Here is a 19,343-nt window from a genome sequence, read left to right as displayed (position 1 = left end):
TTAGTTTTTATTAAACGCAAACGCAGACAGCTTGGAGGAAGGATCCACAGACTTTTTCTTCTTGGCAATATTTTCATCAGCTTCTTTTTCCATTTCTGGACCTCTTTCTTCTTCTTCTGCTCTTTTTCTTTTCTTCTCTCCATCCCCCGTTTGTCCTTTTGCTCTTTCTGTCCACGACTGAAACAGACATGAAATGTATGTATTAATGACAAAAAAAAAAAAAAAAAAGACAGATTTAAAACCCCAAAACGTGCTGCTGGTCTGTGTCGACTCCAAACACCCACATGAGGATGACTAACAGCCCACACGGACACTCAAGCATGCAGTTTGAAATTGCATCCTGTCATGTATAATCACTATTGACAGGCTGCATCTCTGGCCTGCTGGCTCTCTTCCTCCTCGTGATTTGTTTGCCCCCTCTTTCTCTTCAAGCTGAGACAAAAGGAAGCACTTTCCTGGACGTAATAGAGCTGGGATGAATCATCAGGCCTGGCGGTAGAGACACACAAACAACACACACTCCTCACCTCCAGCTCCTGATGACGCTCCATCATTAACCCCATGCACGCACCAGGTATGGAGCAAGCGAGGATGTTTTGCTTTTAAAGCTACATTTTATTCTTACAGCTGATGCAACAGACACATTGAGCACCTTTTTTGGCCTACGGTGTCCCTGCAGGGTCATTTTGCAGTCATGTTGCAGCTGAAATGCAAACGTCACATCAAAACTGTTTTCATAACGACTGACATTAAAAATATTCAACGTGCCGACAAGAAACTAAATCCACTACAAGGACTTGGAAGCCTGGTGTCCTTATGAGGCATGAAATGATTGTCTGATCGATAAGGCAACCAACAGGAAATTACTCTGCAGTTTGCCATTTATCATCTGGTGGAAACGCCAAGAACACCTGAGTTTGTCTTCACAAAGTGGATAAATTTTATATAAAACAGATGATTTTCCCACTGGTTGCAGGGAGCATGGAGCGCCATCTTGTGAGGACTGCTAGCCTGGAATGGTTACCATTCCCTCCCACTACAACCACAATCCTGCAGGTTTTCCATGTGAACCTGCTCCAACACACCTGACTCAAATGGATGAGTCATTATTCAGAACTTCACAGGCTGCTGCAGCCATTTGATACGAGTCAGGTGTGTTGAAGCAGGGAAACAATGAAAACCTGCCGCATCAAGCAGACCTGATTAGAGTGGAGGCGGTTTCGGATGGATGCAGAGCCTCATCAAGGTGGCGTGAGACCCTCAGGGAGACGTGTGTCTAAACGCACATCTGTTACTGTCTGCTGGAGACACTCAGTGCTGTGAAAATGATGGAAAACATCTTTATTCTGTGCTGTAAACCTTTTTTATTCTGTTTTAATGAACTTATGTTAACATTTAAAGGCCTTAATTTAACAAGATATGATAACGAAATACAATAAAATCCCCATGAAGAGGTATCAGTAGTTTGGTATTGTTACATCTAATATGATCGCAAGTACTTGTGTAAGTAAATAATATAAAAGTAATATTAAAGTAATATTGTTATATATTTGTCTTATCTTTAATTTAATGATTTTTTATATTTAGACTCTCATGTTATGTTTTATGTACTTTTTTTTTTTTTTTTTTTTTTTTTTTTTTTACTTCATTCATTGAGTAAAAGGGGAAAAAAAAAAGCTGGAAACCTGCAGAATTTCCTCCAAATTCCCAGAGATTATCGTCACAGACGAGTTAATAACTACGTTTGCATATTTGAACGTGAACTACAACCATAAAGCTCAAATCATCTCCAACATGACGATGACTCTACTGAACTCCAACAGCCTCTACAGCCACCAGCAGGGTCTGGGATGTGGTGGAAGGAGCGATTCCCATCATGTTATGGAGGAATGGGAGATTCTTATCATGGATGTGTGATTCTTCATGTCAATATGAAAAACCACCAATATTTTTGTTTGATCTGCTTAGAAATGGTTATTTAAAGGGGACACTGTGTAGCTTTTGACCCAAACATGAGCTTAAAGTGAGTAATAACTGATGATGTATGTGATCAGTATACAGACATAACTTTTTAGGAGTGGATCCGTCCCTCATCATAGGATCATGTGACCTGTAGCCCTTTGCTTTACCCCCCCCCAATAAACACCTCTGTCTCTGCTTTGAGCTACTTTTTACTCCACTTCCAATAAAATTTTCATGGTTGAAGAGAGTAAGAAGGTGAAAACAGTGTCTGAAGAGGCCAGAAAGGGAAAATGGATCGCTCCAGAGGAAAGACGGAAGTCCACCTTGGTGAAGATTTGGCTGGTTGGAGTCTGATGAAAGAGCAGTGTGGATGTAAAACCCACTCTGTGTTATCAGTCTGCTAAGTTAGCTCGTTGCCTTTTGTGCAAACGAACCAAATGTGTTGAACTTTTTCACGTCTTTCTGCCAGCGTTTGTTCACAACAAAGCCAGTAAGCGCCTGATGAGCTGCAGAACGTTATGGGATACGTCTGTGTCTTTATTTTGCTGTTTAGTAGAAGCTAAATGCGGCTAGCTGAAGCTAATCGGCTACAGAACATAACTCCCTAAACACGTGAAAAGTGCATAACAGGGTTCCTCTAATGGTGAAAAGTCATTTGAAAAATTTCTTAATTCCTGAATCATGTTGAAATCAGCTGGTCAAAGTGGTCTGCAAACAATCCCACAACACAGATGGAGACTTCTGCTGTGGGAAGTTACAGGTTTAGCGCCCCCTAGTGAACAAAAGTTAGTTTCCCTTTAAATACTGACACGTTTCTTAGTGTTAAAAAAATCTTTAAGAAAACATTTTAACATTAACACTTGTTAAAAGTTGTCATACTAACATTAACTGCGTCATTATTACTCACATAATTATCATAAGATCAATGTTTTGTGCCCTCACTACAAAAACACACTCCAACTGGTTTCCCAGGCAACAGGCATCCCTCTCCCCACCTCTCGACATCCAGAGAGAGACATGATGTATGACGACTCAGGACCGGGCCGCATGAGAGTGCATTCAGGTGAACAAAAACATGTCATTACCGACACAACTGCCCTCCTTTATTCACCCATCGACGGACCACCGCCGACTGGCTGACCCTGGAGGGTTCTGCCGGCTGCACCTGCCTCCATCAGGGTAAACAGATTTATTTCATACCGTTTATTTTCATAGTTGTTTTTTTTTTTTTTTTTTTTTTTAAAGAGTGTTGAGTTCTACAAGACCTGCCGGAAAACCATGACTGCTGTGACAAAGTCCACAGAATTAACTTGAATTAAATCACTTTTAATTACCGGTTTACAAATAACAAATAACGCTGAGCTACGCGTGTCCAGCAAGCTGCGACAGGTGTTTAGATGCTGAGACTCTAAGCCTTCTTTCTGAACGCAGAGCCACAGATTTAGTTGAGGCAGCGGTCAGTAAGACGACACTTTAAAGCGCTCACGTCGTACCGTGAGCAGATTTAATGTTTTATTCGCGTCATACTGTGCGCTGATGTCCATCCTGCCCTCCTCTCTGAAACCCTCGGCTCTGGTTTCTGTCTCTCTGAAGCCCTTCTCAGACATGCTGCCGTCTCCACGCGGCTGCAGCTGAATGCTTCATATCTGAGTAAAATCCTCTTGTAAGATCAACATTCAGAAGAATCTGAACTAAAAGCAGTTTGGCAAAGAAATGGGACGAATGAAGGTGAAGTGACTGCAGATGGAAGCAGCAGAAGATGCTAAATGGCTGGAATAATCACACAGAAACAGTGCATCAGTGACACGCATGAAACAGATGAGCTTATTATGAGGTTTGTAGAAAATGTTGCACAGCTGCTTCTTGGAGAACGTGATCCAAAAAAGCATTAAAAGTTAAAAAAATATGACATAAGATACATTTACAAGGATAAACATTTAATCTAAATGGCTGAAATCAATTATGATCGGATCCATTACATGTTGACATGACGGGAAGAGATAATATGATCGTAATGTTTTGGACATGTAGGGAGGAGGAGGAAGAAATAAACTAAACCTACTTTATTAATCCTGAAGGGAAATTGTTAAATTAAGATATAAATGTTATATTTTTCTGTTTTGAGCTAAGTATGTGCATGGCTAATAAATTATTCAATATGGCACACAAATTCAGTGTTTTGATGGGAGTTATGTGCCGGCGTGCAGAAACATGCTGCTGGTTTCAGCGCCGTGTTAAAAGAACAGCGTGGCCCCTTTAGGGCTGTACAGCAGGTACAGCTGTGCTAATATTTATTCATCCCCTTTCATTAAAGAAGGAAAAAAAACAGCTGCCTGTCAAATAAGCTAAAAATTGACTGAAGTAATAATAAATAAAAATTATGAAAATCATTGCATTATTTTCTAATTCTGGTTCAATAGAAATATTTTTCTTAAAAAACAAACAAATAAGAATTTATTACATATTCCATCAGTCATAAAGTAATATTTAGTTGAACAATCCTTTAATGTTTCTGCTCCAGTCAGGTGTTTTCTGTTCCTCTCAGTCAGACTTCTGCACCTGTTGACAGGTATTTTGTCCCACTGTTCAACAGAAAAGTGCTCTAATTTGTCCAGGACACATTTCTTTGTTTGTTTGTTCTTTTTTTTTTCTTTCTTCAACTCAATTAAATGAAAAAAACAGTGTCTTATATTACTAAATTATATTTTTGCAAATTTTTAGTTATTGTTCCTTTTTTTTAAAGTCTCCAGTTATTTGAGTGACTGTTGTAAATTCAGCCTTTTCTTTAATGAAAGGGGATGAAGACATATGAGCACAACTGTAGTGTTGCCAGCTTGTGGAAAAAAAGGCTGTTCATGCCGCCCTTTTTCAAGAAAAAGTGGGGAGATTTCAGCTCCAAATCAGGAGGCGGGGCTACCTCCATGCATGAGACATGCAACTGCGATGCCAAAGTCATCTTCAAGACAGCACGTTGTTCTGTTTCATCTGCTGAGAATCCTAAGTACAGCGCTCCTGGATTTGTGGCTTAAACAGCATTTTAGCAACTTGGTCGCTATATTTAGCAGGTTTTCAGACCCCTCTAGCCTTTCCAAAAGGCCACTTGCGACAACTGTGACATCAGCTGGAAAGTATCAGGAGCTTCTCTTCTTCCTGAGGAGTTGGCGACACTGAGCTCAGGTCAGGGCAGTGTTAGCTGTTAGAGCCTTCCTGTTTAGCAGTGGATGTTTTGTTTCAAGCTTTAGCAACAAACATCACACAGCTCTTCTAGTGCCAGTCCGGTGTTTACTTCGCTGCCGCTGGGAAAAGTGAAGCCAGCTCACCGTGCAGCGTTTAGCTCACCTAGCATAGCAGCCGCACAAACAGCCAGCGCAGGTTCAATCCTGACATCTCCCTGAGCCATGTTCCCCTCCACCTGCTGGACACTGCAGCCAAAATCTCTTCTATGTGGAACATTTTACACGTCTTTTATAATTTCCCTTCTTTCTACCTCCACCAGCGAGGTTATGTTTGGTTATGTCTGTGCTGGGTCTAACTTTGGGAGAGATCTGGATTTTTTTTTTAGTATCTTTTGTGTAATTATTTCCTAATAATAATAATAAGAATATTAAGAAATAATGATAATAATAATAATGATTATTATCATTATTATTATATAATTATTATATATTACATTATATATATATTATATAAATTATTATTATTATATTATATATAATAATTGTATATATTATTATATATTATAATCATTATAATTAATATTATCATTTTAGGTGCCATCTGTAATGCATTTAGTTTGTCTACTTAAAAAAATCACCTAAAATGTCCATCCTGCTCTGAAACTTTGGACTAATGAGACGCTAAAATCATTCTTAAATCTCCGTTTCCAACAAAAACAATGTATCCGCCACGGTCCAGTTCTGGTTTGCCACTTCTCCCCAAGTCTTCCTCACTGGTTTTTCCTCCAGCTTCAGCATTTTCATTTGGCTTTTGATGCATCTGTGTTATTTCAATGCACTTTATCTATTTACTTTGTGTTTTACTCTTTAGGATTTTCTTTTAATGGATAGGTTTGATCATTTAGTTTCTATCTGTTATGTTTAATACAACACTTTCTGTCAACTGAGGTTGTTTTTATATCATTTTAATGTTTTAGACCCTTAACCCACCCATCAACCACAGAAAAGATCAGAATGAGTGTTTACATGATTATTTTTTAAAATACATTCCTACCAGATAACCTGAGGTGTTAATATGACACCAAGTCAAAAGAAACTTTATCCCATCACAAAGACAAAGGTAACACAACACCTGCAGGGTTTGTTTTGGGTAAAACAGCAGATAAAAATGATTTTATATGCTGCCAGACCCGAGTCATTCCCATGTGTGAGGAGATTCATAATCATAATCATAATCACCTAACCCGCCCGGTGTTTCCCATGTTGCACACAATGCGTTCTTTTCTTCTTTAAACAGCGTTTAGAGACGCTCTCAAACTGGCTGTTTTAGAAGCATCAATTTTTTTCCAACTTGGTGCAACTGGGACAGGAAGTACCCGCTACTGGTCCCACCTGGTGACACAACTGGAACGCACTGTCCCCTTTTGTCCCGTGGACACTTTATGGGGACGGACCAGAGAAACTTATGTTCCTACCACTTTAAAGCTTCTTTCTCTCCTTTAATTATGATAAATTATCTTTTTTTTTTTACTTTTATGAGTTATAAATGAATAAGAAACACGATGCAGTGATTAAAAGCTGAATCTGCCCCCCATGAATTAAAACAAGCGATTCTAAGTTGAAATAAAATTCCTTTAGTGTGAGTAGCGTAAACGCAGCCCAGCGCGTTTCCTACCAGTCGCTCCTCCGCCGACAGCGTCCTGAAACGCCCCATGGCCTCTTTGATGACGCCCGTCTCCTCCAGCTCCGGCTTATCGCTGATGATACTCTTCCGGTTTTCCTCCAACCACAGCTGGAAGCCTGTTTTTGGCCTGAAGTCACATGACATAGTGAGAATGAGGCTAAATGTGCTAAAAACAGGAACATAAAGCTTTTTTCCCCCTCCTTTTTAAGTTTTTACCTCTGGTTTTCTGTGTTCTCTGCAGGTGAGGCTGGAGGTGGGGCTTCTGCATGTTCCTGCTGATCCACAGCTGGTTCTGTGTTGTCCTGACTCTTATTTTTAGCCGCTTTGGTGCTCTTCATCTGCAGCAGAGTGGACTGGGTCTGCAGAGAACAATGTTAAGTGTGAGGACTTAATCTGCAGCAGGTTTTTCCTTCTAACTCAGTATTTTGTTGCAAAAATGTTCTGTTCTGGAGATGAAGCGGTGACACCTTGGATTTGGGCCTGGGGGCCAACGGTTTGAGGACAGGGCCTTTGCTTGGTTTCCCTGCAGATCCGCCGAGCGGAGCAAACTTCCTGCTGGACGTCATGCTGTCCAGGATGTTTGACATGCGAGGTTGACCAGGAGAGGACAACGGTTTCCCACCACCAGCAACCTGACCGCATTGCGTTTCAGGAGAAAGTCTGGGTTATTTATAATCCCCAAATATAAACTCTGTATGTTTAAACAACATCCAGGAGGCAGAGTTGTGACTTAAATCTAAAAAGTCAACAATAATGAGCTGATATTTAACAAAACGCTGTTTGGTTATGTTGACACATTTATTTATTTATATCCAACAAAGCTCATAAAAAGACCAAAACATGCAGTAAAGACGAGAAGAAGTGGGGGAAAAATACCTTCATGATAAAAAAGAAGGGAAATATTTTTGTGGAGGAGCCTTTTAGACTAATAAAGATCATTTCTAATGTAAACGTTTAAACTATTTAATGTGCAGTTGAACAGCTGAAACATGTGAAACTGAACAACCAAACTACAATCAATCAGACAGAAATACAAGTCGGAAGACAAAGATTAAATCTATATTTAACAGCATATTCTTTTAGTTATGGTTTAAAACACTGCTCTTAAAAGTAAAAGCAACTGTACAAAAAGGTGAAGGATGTGGCTCTGCTCAGGAGAATAAAAAGCTGTACTCATATCTTAATCTTACCTTAAACGGATTTGCTCGTCCTACTTTACCGACTGAAAAAGAAAAAAAACGGAGAAACCAGGAAATCTTTCAGGTTGAAAACATTCTGGATCCTTTTGCCACTAAATTTACCAACAGGCATGAAATATGACAGAATATCACATCAAACTGGGTTTTAATTATAAGGAGCAGGACAAGGTGCTTTATGCAATAAAAACAGGAGTTAAAAAGAATAATATAACAATTTAAATAAGCTGCTTTGCTCACATTAGGATGCCTGGAAGTCTAAATATTATTCAGTGCTCCTAAAAATAACATGAAATACCGACGCAAAGATCATCCTGGGAAACCAACTTTAACACGTTCTTAACTTCAACATTTTTGGACTGAGGTTCATTATTAATTCATTAATTATTTCATTCATTTCTCCTGAGATCATTTCTTCTTGGGGATGCATGGGGTGCAAACACATTTTGTTGCCGTGGAAAGTCCCCTCTACCCCCCAGACTGGCCGAATTAGAGCACCTCAACAGGCAAAATGAGAGTTTCCACCTGAAGTAGGATCCTCACCTTCCAAAATAAAAAGGATTAACTTAGAAATTACTTCCACGAAGCTGTGTTCGCGTAGCCGGGACGCATGTCAGGTCCAAAGAGGTGCACGTCGAGCCCCTGCAGACCTACACAGAAGTTATGGAGTAACCAACCTGACGCACACACAGTCTTACATAGGGAAATGCCATCTTTCTGCCCCAACCCGAATAAAAAATCCATGATTTATGGATAAAACTCCTGACCTGGTGACCCCCTGAAATAATCCTGGGTCCCCAGTTTGAGAAAGGCTGCAGTAGCTGCAAAAAAACTGTTCTTCTGCATTTGGAAATGGGTTTATTGGCCACAGACATAAGGTGCCTTATCATTTCTCACAGCTTAAAATATATCTGGTTCCCACGGACCACTCTACACCAAGACACAGTCGAATGAAGGAGTGTTGCAACAATAATCCAGCTACAGATTTCTATTCTTTCTGATGGAGATCTTTCCTTTCGTCCTAAATCCTGAACCGTCTGCCTTCTCTCAGGCCACAACTGATGCCCACAAACTGCCAAATGCCAGACGGTTTGTGAAATAAGTCCATCTGCTTCTTAACTCTGATGCATGAGACTGCAGAGCGCTGATGTTTTTACTCACTTGGTGTCAACGACGGCGTCGCAGCAGAACTTTCTTTAGCAAAAGGATTCACACCTGCAGTTTGATGCACATGCGACACGTTAGCTGATTTCACTGCATTTACTGCCCAAAAAAAAGTAAATAAAACCCTGAAACTGACGTTTTCTGGTTTCTGTTGTCTCGTCAGTCTCCACCTCCCCTGCTCCATCATCTTCCTCCCTGAGCTCCTCTCCTCCTTGCTCCTCTTCCTCCTCCTGATCAGGTCTGGAGCCGTAACGCTCAGTCGGGCCGTACCTGTCAAATGAAGACCATGCACTTATGATGAAAAACAGCAGTAGTTGTTGTTTGTTGTTTACAGCAGCTGCAGACAACAGAAGATGGTTATTGGTTGATAGAGAAAAGAAGTCAGCAAACGCACAAGTAAACATCTCATTAAACAAAAAGTAAAGACAGTTAATATGATCAGACGCTCTATATCAACTTATGAAACTTGTTTCATTTCATCAGAGAGCAGAATCAACAGAGTTTGGATTAAATACAGGATTGAATACATTTATAGGATTCATCTATGTAGAAATACATCCTGGGATGGGAATCAGCACCTCCAAATCTGAGACCATGGTCCTCAGCCGGAATAGGGTGGTTTGCCCTCTCCGGGTCGGGAGTCAGGTCCTGCCTCAGGTGGAGGAGTTTAAATATCTCGGGGTCTTGTTCACGAGTGAGGGAAGGATGGAGCGCGAGATCGACAGACAGATCGGTGCGGCGTCTGCAGTAATGCGGGCTCTGCGCCGGTCTGTCGTGGTGAAGAAGGAGCTGAGCCAGAAGGCGAAGCTCTCCATTTACCAGTCGATCTACGTTCCTACCCTCACCTATGGTCATGAGCTGTGGGTCGCGACCGAAAGAACCAGATCTCGTATACAGGCGGCTGAAATGAGTTTCCTCCGCAGGGTGGCCAGGCTCTCCCTTAGAGATAGGGTGAGGAGCTCGGTCATCCGGGAGGAGATCAGAGTAGAGCCGCTGCTCCTCTGCATCGAGAGGAACCAGTTGAGGTGGCTCGGGCATCTGGTCAGGATGCCTCCTGGACCTCCCTGGTGAGGTGTTCCAGGCACGTCCCTCTGGGAGGAGACCCCGGGGAAGACCCAGGACACGCTGGAGGGATTATATCTCTCGGCTGGCCTGGGAACGCCTCGGGATCCCCCCCGCAGAGTTGGCAAATGTGGCTGAGGAGAGGGAAGTCTGGGCTTCCCTGCTTAGGCTGCTGCCCCCGCGACCCGACCCCGGATAAGCGGCACGAAGACGAGACGAGAACTATGTAGAAATACAATCCTGTCCTTCAGAGCGTATATTTGGTTGTCAGCGGTAACCACAGACCCAAAACGCTCTGGTGAGCACTTCATATTTGCAGTAGATGTAAATCTAGATATCCATCCTGCTCACCTTCATCTTTCACCAATGTCAACTTCCTGCAGTCACTGTACGGTTTTTACCACATTCACTACGATGTAAACTCAGCCTCCAACTGCCTCTTTCATCATATGATGGAGCAAACTTTTATTGACTATTATGAATATGTTTAAAAATTGTGGATGTAAACCTGCCTTGGCTCATCTCTACCTCTCAGTTTGGGTAAAAAAAAAAAACCCCAAAATGTTTGTTACACCACTACCATTTTCAGAATCTGACAGCTTAGTTTTTGCTAACAGATGATTTCAGCATTGTTTTTTTTTTTTTTTTTATCATTTTCCCCAAAAAATGGAAATGTGAAAAGAAAATTCTACCCTTTAAATTTTTCTAAATCTTCAGACAATAAAGGGATAAAACTAAAAAAGCTAATAAATTCTTTGTTACAATGTTTTACATCCTGACAGAAAAAACACACAACACTTTTTTTTGAAAGTAAGAAGCTCTAAAGGCAACATTTTCCCATCTCCCTCCAGAAAATAACCCTTTAAGAAACTCCTGAATCCAGACCATGATCTGACAATGAGACTATAGATTTGTCGCTTTTAACAAAAAAAACTCTCCAGATTTAGCGAGAAAGTCTCCAAGTTGGCAACAGTGTCTGAATGAAAGCAAAGCGGCTGTGGGAGGAGTTTACAGCACAGCGCTGCAACGCCAGAGACGCTCGATTAGCAGCTGAAGACAGCAGGAGAGGAAACTGCAGAGAGAGAAATAATCACACCCTTTTATTTTTATCATTGTTGAAAACCCAGATTGTACTGAGATTAAAATCTGATTAATTGCCCAGCTCTATGTTGATGTTGCAGCAGAAGGCCGTTTCAGCCAGTCTGATCAGTAAGAGAGCAAAAATAAAATGGACAGATGCAGTTTTGTGTTACCCAGAGGTCTGTCTGATGCTGGAGTAGTCCGGCTCCTCTTCCTGCTCCTCGGGCTCCTCTTCCTGTATCTGGCTGGCCTTCTCCAGAGCGATCTCACTGAGCCGCTGGGCGAGGGCCATACGTCTGGATCTGGACGCGTATCGAATGGCCAGAGTCACCACATTCTGAGTCATGAGCTCCGCCAGCTCCACACAGCGAAACTCTCTCTCCAGTTTACAGGACAGCTGCAACAAAACAGCTGATTTTACTACTGGATTCAGCAGAAGAGTGAAGGAGTGCTTCCTAACACCCACAGCTGCTGTGTGGGAAACAACTTTGCTCAGTCTGCGAATACTTACAGCAAACATCTTCATGAGCAGCTCCTGTTGCTCCTTCTGGGACTGGTTCTGAGCACCCTCATCGATCTCGTAGCCGCTGGACGACAGGAAGCTGTAGTGGTTGTGGAAGAGGACTGAACGCCAGAACTGCTCCTGCAGGACCAGAAACAGAGGAAGAGAGTGTAAACGAATCAAACTGGATCCTGAAAGCAGGTTTGGACAACGTGTGGTTGAATAAAAGCATCTTAAAAAAAACAAAAAAAAACAAAAACCAACTAAAAACTGGGGAGAACACAGAGATGCTGCAGAATTCTGTAATAAATATACATCTGCTTCTTCAAATGAACAAAAAATCTGCTTTTATTTGTGGTATTTGAGAGGAAAAATTGGAGAAATTCTTGCAGTGCTGCAGCAAACACCACATTTTATGTAATTTCAAGCGACAAATGTCACAATGAATAAACATCTACAAGGCCTTAAAAAGGATGGCACAGTTTACCTCCATCTGCCCCTTTTCTGTGGAGGTCTGACACAGAGGCAGCTTGAACGGCAGGATGGCCACAGCAGGTCTGGGCAGGGTGGGCGGGTACCTGGAGCCTTTACAAGGAATACACCTGATGGGATTCAGAGGGAAACAGGGAAATCAGAAGCTCAAACAAGCACGGCAACAGAGAAGAATATGAACAAAATGAAGCAAGTGACTGAATAATAAAAGCAAAACCATCTAAATCTCTCAATATGTCCATCAAAACTTTACCTTGCTTTGTTTTTCCAGGTAAATAAAATTTAAAACAACACTTTAAAATGTCCCTCAATGGTGACATTTTTCTGTTCCCACTGCAAACTATTTCAGCAACTGCATCAATGTTAACTTCTCCTTGAGGAGAGACCCTGTACAGCAGGCAGCATCATATATGTGCAAAACAGAAGGTCTTTGCACATGCTAAGAAACTGTAAAACTAACATGTAATACACCAAAATCACAGCTAAAAGACTCTACCAAGCATTATCACCACTGGAAGCAAGTCACATGAACAAGCAGTCTCTGCTTAGACATCTGTCTCATCACTGTGGGGGAAAAATCATAAATCATGTCTTACATTTACAGTTTTGTGGTGAAAAGTTTCATCCCCCCATAAAAAAAAAAAAAACCTCTCCTGCTGGTTTCCATGAATATGAAGCAGTTTTTCTTTTTTGGTGAAAAATTCGCTTTTTCCCATCATACACTGCTCAAACAAACAAAGGAAACACTTAAACAACACAACTTAACTCCAAGTCAACCACACTTCTGTGAAACGGAACTGTCCGCTTAGGAAGCAACACTGATTGACAACCAATTTCACATGCTGTTGAATGCTCAGGTAGTGCAGCTCATCCAGGATGGCACATCGATGCCAGCTGTGGCAAGGAGGATTGCTGTGGAGGACTTGTGTATGTCTGGGTCTTGTCCATGAGAGAGGGAAGGATGGAGCGTGAGGATGACGGGCAGATCGGTGCGGCGTCTGCATCGTTCTGTCGTGGTGAAAAGGAGCTGAAGCTCTAGATTGATCTATGTTTCTATCCTCATCTATGGTCATGAGCTGTGGGAAGTGAGCGAGAGAATGAGATCGTGAATGCAAGCGGCTGAGATGGGTTTCCTCCGCAGATTAAGTGGCTCGAGCATTTAGTCAGAATGCCTTCTGGATGCCTGCCTGGTGAGGAGACCTCAGGGAAGACACAGGACAGGCTGGAGAGATCATCTGGCCTCTGAACGCCTCGGGATCCCCCTGGACGAGCTGACGAGTGTGGCTGAGGAGAGGGAAGTCTGGGCTTCCCTGCTTCGGCTGCTGCCCCTGCGACCTGACGCCGAATAAGCGGCAGAAAATGGATGAATCTAGTGGCCATCTTTCTATTCTCACAACTCTAACCATTGATGGAGATGTTGATAATCAGCATGAGCCAGCAGCTTCCTGAATTATTTACCTGCATAAAACCTCTATTAAACATGTAAAACAGCTCAAGTTCAGGCTTTTAACCTTTTACTTTGACACAGCTTCTCATCTGACATTCCTGGTTCCTGGATGAACTGAGCTGCTTTTCTCCGCGTTGGGCTGAAATGAATGAAGTTTTACCTGACGAGAGGGTCACCATGTACGTTTTCTGCTGTGTTTCAGGTGAATTTAACGCCTATCGTGATTAAGACACATCAAACATCACACTGTCCGTTTGTTACGAGCACCTGTGAAAGAACCACTGATTTGGGATTCAGTCTTTTGTTTTGTTTATTTTCTGCGGTCTTGCCCTGGTTGGGTTTTTGGAACACCCTGGGTCGGGTTCATCAGACCACCCTATTCCATTCATGGGAACAGCTGCATTGGCTGTGTTTTGTGATTTAGTATGTGCTTTTGCAATCCTTTTTTTTTTTCCTGTTTAGCTGTTCCCGTTACCCCAACAAACAACTAGCGTGTTGCTACATGCTTAACTACATTGTGTTGGCCACCCAGGGGTATAAAATAAAATGCCTTTCTTTTGCATCCATGGTGTCCGCCGTACTTTGTTGCACCAACCTTCCTAACGGGTCGTAACACCGGTTTTTCTGAAAGCAACATTATGCATCCGGCCCTTGTAGCTGTGAAGATATAGCTGATTTGTTTTGGTTATTTCCTTTTAAACAGAAGCCAGAAAAAAAACTGCCTCATACTGAAAAGTTAATGCTGTCCAAAATAACAAACATACAAACATAGATAAACTTGTATATGTGTTATTTCAGGTCACAAAGGTGACGATAACATCACTTTAGTGTTTTAGTTTCTGTTTTTATCCAAAACAAGTGAAAATAAAAAGCTAATATGTAGACTTTTTATTCCCACCTGAGCTGTTGGGGGTTCTCGTGCACTCCAACCACCCAGTAGTGATCTGATTTGCTTTTACAAGTCTCCCTGGTGTGACACACTGGTGTCCACGTGTTGCCCAGTGAGCGGTTCAGCATCCGCACCATCCCGTCTGAATCCACGTAGCACGGCGTTCCTGCAAAACGACACAAATCGCCTCTTAAACACACATATTGCAGGAAATGATACAGTTAAGTTAAAAAAGTGTGTTGAGTCTTTGCTTCTGACCCTCGGCCGTGAACCCGAGCCAGGACAGGTAGGATCTGGGAGACAGAGGGAGGGGTTCGCCATTGATGAGCTGCCTCTTCCTGCGACTGAACTGCAGCAGCTGAACTCCAAGAGCCTGTTCTCCATCGAATCCTGTGGCTGAGGATGTAAGCAGACAGAAACGCCACTCCTGTGTTTACAAGCAGGTTTGAACCAAAGCTAGTTATACCACAACTACAGTTCCAGTCCCAGAAAGGGAATTTATGTAGTTCTGCAGTAACAGTTGGAAATATTCCTTCACATTGCAAATATTCTGATTGGAGTTCTGGTTTGGACTCTGGTGGTGGATCCATGTGTGAAAAGGATGCCTCCTGTTCCCTGAACCGCTCTTTCACACTCTGAGCTCCATGAATCCTATAATTAACTGGGAATATGTGCATGCCAGCAGGTAAGATGGAACAACCTGCTCAGCGGAAACAAAATGTTTCTGAACTTACACCTGATCGACTGCAGTAACCTCTTATCCCAGACCACCAGGCATGATGGCTGCCTCTCTTTTCACCCTGATGCTCCCATCGCTCTGGAACAGGGTCTCATCAGCCCACATGACCTTCTCATTGCTCCAGAGTCCAGCCTTTACACTCCCTAACAACCTGTAGCCTTTTCCTCTGGTTAGCCTCGCTGATCAGAGGTTCCCCTACGGCTGCACAGCGGCTCAGTTATAATCCTCTACATTGTTCAGGTGGAAAGCTTTTTATAGCTGCCCTCCCTGAGCCGGGTTCTGCCGGAGGTTTTCTTCCTGTTAAAGGGGAGTTTTTTCCTTCCCACTGTCACCGCATGCAGCTCAGGATGGAGGATTGGATCCAAGTCATGACTCGATGCAATCACTTGGTTTCTATTATAGGATATGTATGAACTGGCTTGAAATGACGTGTATGTAAAGTGTCCTGAGACAACATTGTTGTGAAGTGGCGCTGTACAAATAAAGCTGGATTGAATTGAATTACTGTGACTATTAAACATAGTCTTGAGTTCTACTGTTGTTTTATGATTGCATTTCACCACACATGAGGTGATCTCTCACCACATTTCGTCCTGTGAGATGAAGATTCCCCGCTAGCCTTCCTGTTTTTAATCATGAGTTGGACTTTTTTCCCCTAATCAAACTTTCAGCATGTCTTCTTTGTTTTGTGCTGGTAATCCGACCCTCCTGACACACACTACATCTTCCCCACATCGACAGGATGTCCCTTCTGACGGCTGTTTCAGGAATGACAAGCTGCTCACTGCACAAGTCTGTGTTAAATAACCTGCATCCATACAGGAATTATGCAGCTGAAAGGCTCGTTTCTATAGGCTTCATTATATCCAGGTGGTAGCTTTTATTTTTGGACATGTAGTCCATAATTTCAATATGTTTATTCACATTTTAAATGCATTTAAATGCCTGACTTTAGTCAGACTCATTTGTTTTCACGTTATGGAAATAAACTGGTTTAATGCAACACAAATGGCATAAATTTGTTCATACAGAACAGGGGTGTCAAACTCCAGTCCTTGAGGGCCGGTATCCGGCTGGTCTTTATTGTTTCCTTCTACCAACACATCTGATTCAAATCAAATGGATCTAGCAGCTTCTTATCAACCTGTGTATTGATTTCGGTCAGGTGTGTTGGAGCATGGAGACAACAAAAACCTGCCGGATACACCTGAGTTTGACACCTGTGATATAAAAGATTAAACTTTTGATATTTACTCTGAAATCTCCTGATTTTTTTCCAGAAATGCTTTTAGTTTTCCTATATTACCTGTAATATTTCAGCATTTTCCGGTACTTTTAGCTGCTTGTCTGTTGATCAAATAATAATATCACGATTTAATCTTAAAACAGAAGCACGCAGTAATAGAAAACAGGAATCTGTCACATTTTGCTTGTTTTTAAAACATAATTTAAAACCAAACACCATCTATCTATAAAATACGGAGCAAGATTAGAACAGAACAACAGAGTAGGAGTTTAGGTTGTGGAACCTCGATGGTAGACGATGAGCAGCTGCTCTCCGTGTCCCGCCATGCACACCACCGGCCCCGGCAAGCTGAACATCTCCTTCTGCACTCCTCCGATGGAAAACAACCTGAGCATCAGCGCGCTGGTGGCGACCGCCGCCCAACCCTGACCCAGACACAGCGCCTTCACGTCCTCGCCCCCCGGCAGGTCCACCATCCACTCCTTATTGGTGTCCCACGATGAGAAGTGGAGGCACTGCAGCTTACTGGGAGCACAGAGGGAAGCGGGTTGAGATGTTTACTGAAAGAGAGGCGCAGGAGGCGGGTGGGGGGGGGGGTTTTACCTGGCCAGCTCGTCTGTGCTGGGGCAAGCCAGCAGCACCGCCTCCTGGGAGAGGTCGGCCACCTTGTGACCCAGAGAGTTGGTGAGGTGCATGGCGTGGTGAACGGCCGAGTCATGAAACTCCACATCGATGGCGTTGTCCTGCTCGTCGTTGTACCCTCGAACGATCCCCACTGAGTTCCACACCTGAGGCACATTTCCCGTTTAAACATCTCCATCGGTCTGATCGTCAGCCAGCCGTCAAGAGTCCTACCATGAAGCGGTGTGTCAGATGTGAGGGTGTGGAGCCCGGCTGGAAGGCCTTCTGTGGGGGCGTTGGCATGGGGCCCTCGTAGACGGGGCGTAGGGGGACCAGCGGGGCGGCTACGGGAACCACAGCACTGCCAGCATCATCATCATCGATTAATTTGTCCTGACCGAGCTTCAGAGATCCCGTGTCTGCAGCAGGAGACACAAACACAGATTTATCCTAAATGTTTCAGTAAATAAATGATGTAAATTAGGTTATTCTCTCTGTGATAAGGAACATTGGTGTGGTTGGTAGCTGATACCACCGTCAGAGGGCAGGGTTCACCTCCGTCTGTTTCAGACAACGACAAACAAACCAATGTGTTGCCACTAAATACATCCGATTCGTTTTCTTTTTTCATTTTGCTGCTTGTTCATCAGCTTTACTGCTAAATACTGCCTCCACCGCTTCTGGTGGAACTACTCCATTTGCTCTGTCAGCAAGAGGCTTGAAAACAGACCAAATTATGCATGTCAGGTGTGCAGAAAACAGACTAAATGCTTTGTATCCGTCCTTTAGCAGCTGCGTTGTTGCCTGTTGCCTTCCAGCTGAAACATATTTCTGCCTTTGCCTCTGTTGCGGCTTCCTTTTCCTAAAGCCGCTGAGAGGTGTTGGGTCCTGTAATATTGGTGACGCGCTTCATCCTGCTAAAGAGATGCTGGATCCAGTTGCGTTTAAGATGGTTTATTTTACAAGGATCGGCGTTGCTTTACATATACAGAAAACATGCTGTGATGACTAGACAGAAAATAAACCGGAATAATATTGAAGAAAACACACAAAAGGCTAAAGCAAAATACAAAGGAATAAAGCGAAAAGCGGTCAACAAAAATTACGGCTACCCAGCTGCCTCTCCCAAACATTTCCCCAAGTGAAAATGTACCTTTTAAAACTTTGCGCCACCCACATGCACTTACACCTAACTGCGCCCACACACACGCACATAGTGCTCCCCAGAATACATGTCTTCTATAGCCTCCAAAACAAGATCACAAAGTGGAAGGGAGGGAATTCCTCCTGGGCTGAAGCTGCAGCTATCTTCAGGGTTAGCTACCTTCAGCAGGCATGGGACTGTGCTGGTGTTTACAGCCGGTCTATTCACCACCAAACAGGCAGTTTCTCACAGCTAACCTCCTCTGCTCCAACTTCAAAGTCCACTTTGTCCACTGTTTCAATGAGTCAACTAGTCCATTTGTCATGCAGACTTCACAGCACTAATTGTTGAAGCAAAAAGCTTGAAGAAGAAAAGTTAATTTATTTTAAGTGGCTGCAGCCGGTAGAGGAAATAACGTGAATGTGTTCAGGGAACGAGTATTTGGATCAACGTGGATAAATTCAAAGTTTTATTTAAGCATCAGTTTGTTTTTGACTCGTGTTTTACTCACCCAGAGAGTTCTCATCATCCAGGATCGCCCCTCTGTTCCTCACCCGCCCGGTGGAAGGCATCAGGAAGTCGTCGTCGTCATCGTCGTCCCCGACGACGGGTTTCTTCGCCGGAGAGTTGGTGTCACTGAGTCCTTCATCCATGAGTCTGTCATCGTCATCGTCGTCGTCAAACAGGTCGTCATAGTCTTTAGCAGGTTTCTTTGCAGGTTCCTGCTGAGAGTCAAACCAGTAAATTATGACCGATTTCACAGCTTGAAGTTTAAAAAAGTAGAAAAATAACATAGAAAACGACAAAATGTTTATGATTATGGTGTTAATAGGAAATAATATAAAGGTGTGCACCACGACGCAAGCTGATACGACAGTTGTCCCCCCCTCCCACAGTTGTCATGAAGGTAAACCTGACCTATTAAACCTATAATGTACT

The 19,343-nt window shown here is 42.9% G+C and overlaps 1 protein-coding gene across 1 annotated transcript in view; it reads right to left on the bottom strand.

Annotated features, from left to right (window-relative positions):
* wdhd1 (WD repeat and HMG-box DNA binding protein 1) overlaps positions 1-19,343 on the bottom strand; it is a gene marked incomplete at both ends in the record, with an annotated part of 31,179 nt that continues 11,836 nt past the window's right edge. Inside the window, 16 exons of the mRNA XM_079246366.1 lie at positions 1-177; positions 6,814-6,949; positions 7,039-7,181; positions 7,290-7,454; positions 8,013-8,044; positions 9,180-9,233; positions 9,319-9,452; positions 11,498-11,721; positions 11,836-11,967; positions 12,314-12,428; positions 14,664-14,820; positions 14,913-15,050; positions 16,923-17,164; positions 17,243-17,427; positions 17,495-17,679; positions 18,916-19,126. Of these exons, the coding sequence (XP_079102492.1) occupies positions 1-177; positions 6,814-6,949; positions 7,039-7,181; positions 7,290-7,454; positions 8,013-8,044; positions 9,180-9,233; positions 9,319-9,452; positions 11,498-11,721; positions 11,836-11,967; positions 12,314-12,428; positions 14,664-14,820; positions 14,913-15,050; positions 16,923-17,164; positions 17,243-17,427; positions 17,495-17,679; positions 18,916-19,126 (2,430 nt within the window). The remainder of the gene's footprint in view (positions 178-6,813; positions 6,950-7,038; positions 7,182-7,289; positions 7,455-8,012; positions 8,045-9,179; positions 9,234-9,318; positions 9,453-11,497; positions 11,722-11,835; positions 11,968-12,313; positions 12,429-14,663; positions 14,821-14,912; positions 15,051-16,922; positions 17,165-17,242; positions 17,428-17,494; positions 17,680-18,915; positions 19,127-19,343) is intronic.

Source organism: Telmatherina bonti (genome assembly GCF_933228915.1).
Source record: "Telmatherina bonti genome assembly, chromosome: 1".
Classification (NCBI taxonomy): domain Eukaryota; kingdom Metazoa; phylum Chordata; class Actinopteri; order Atheriniformes; family Telmatherinidae; genus Telmatherina; species Telmatherina bonti.
The sequence above is the reverse complement of the archived record's forward strand: the minus strand, read 5'-3'. Positions and strand labels throughout refer to the sequence as shown.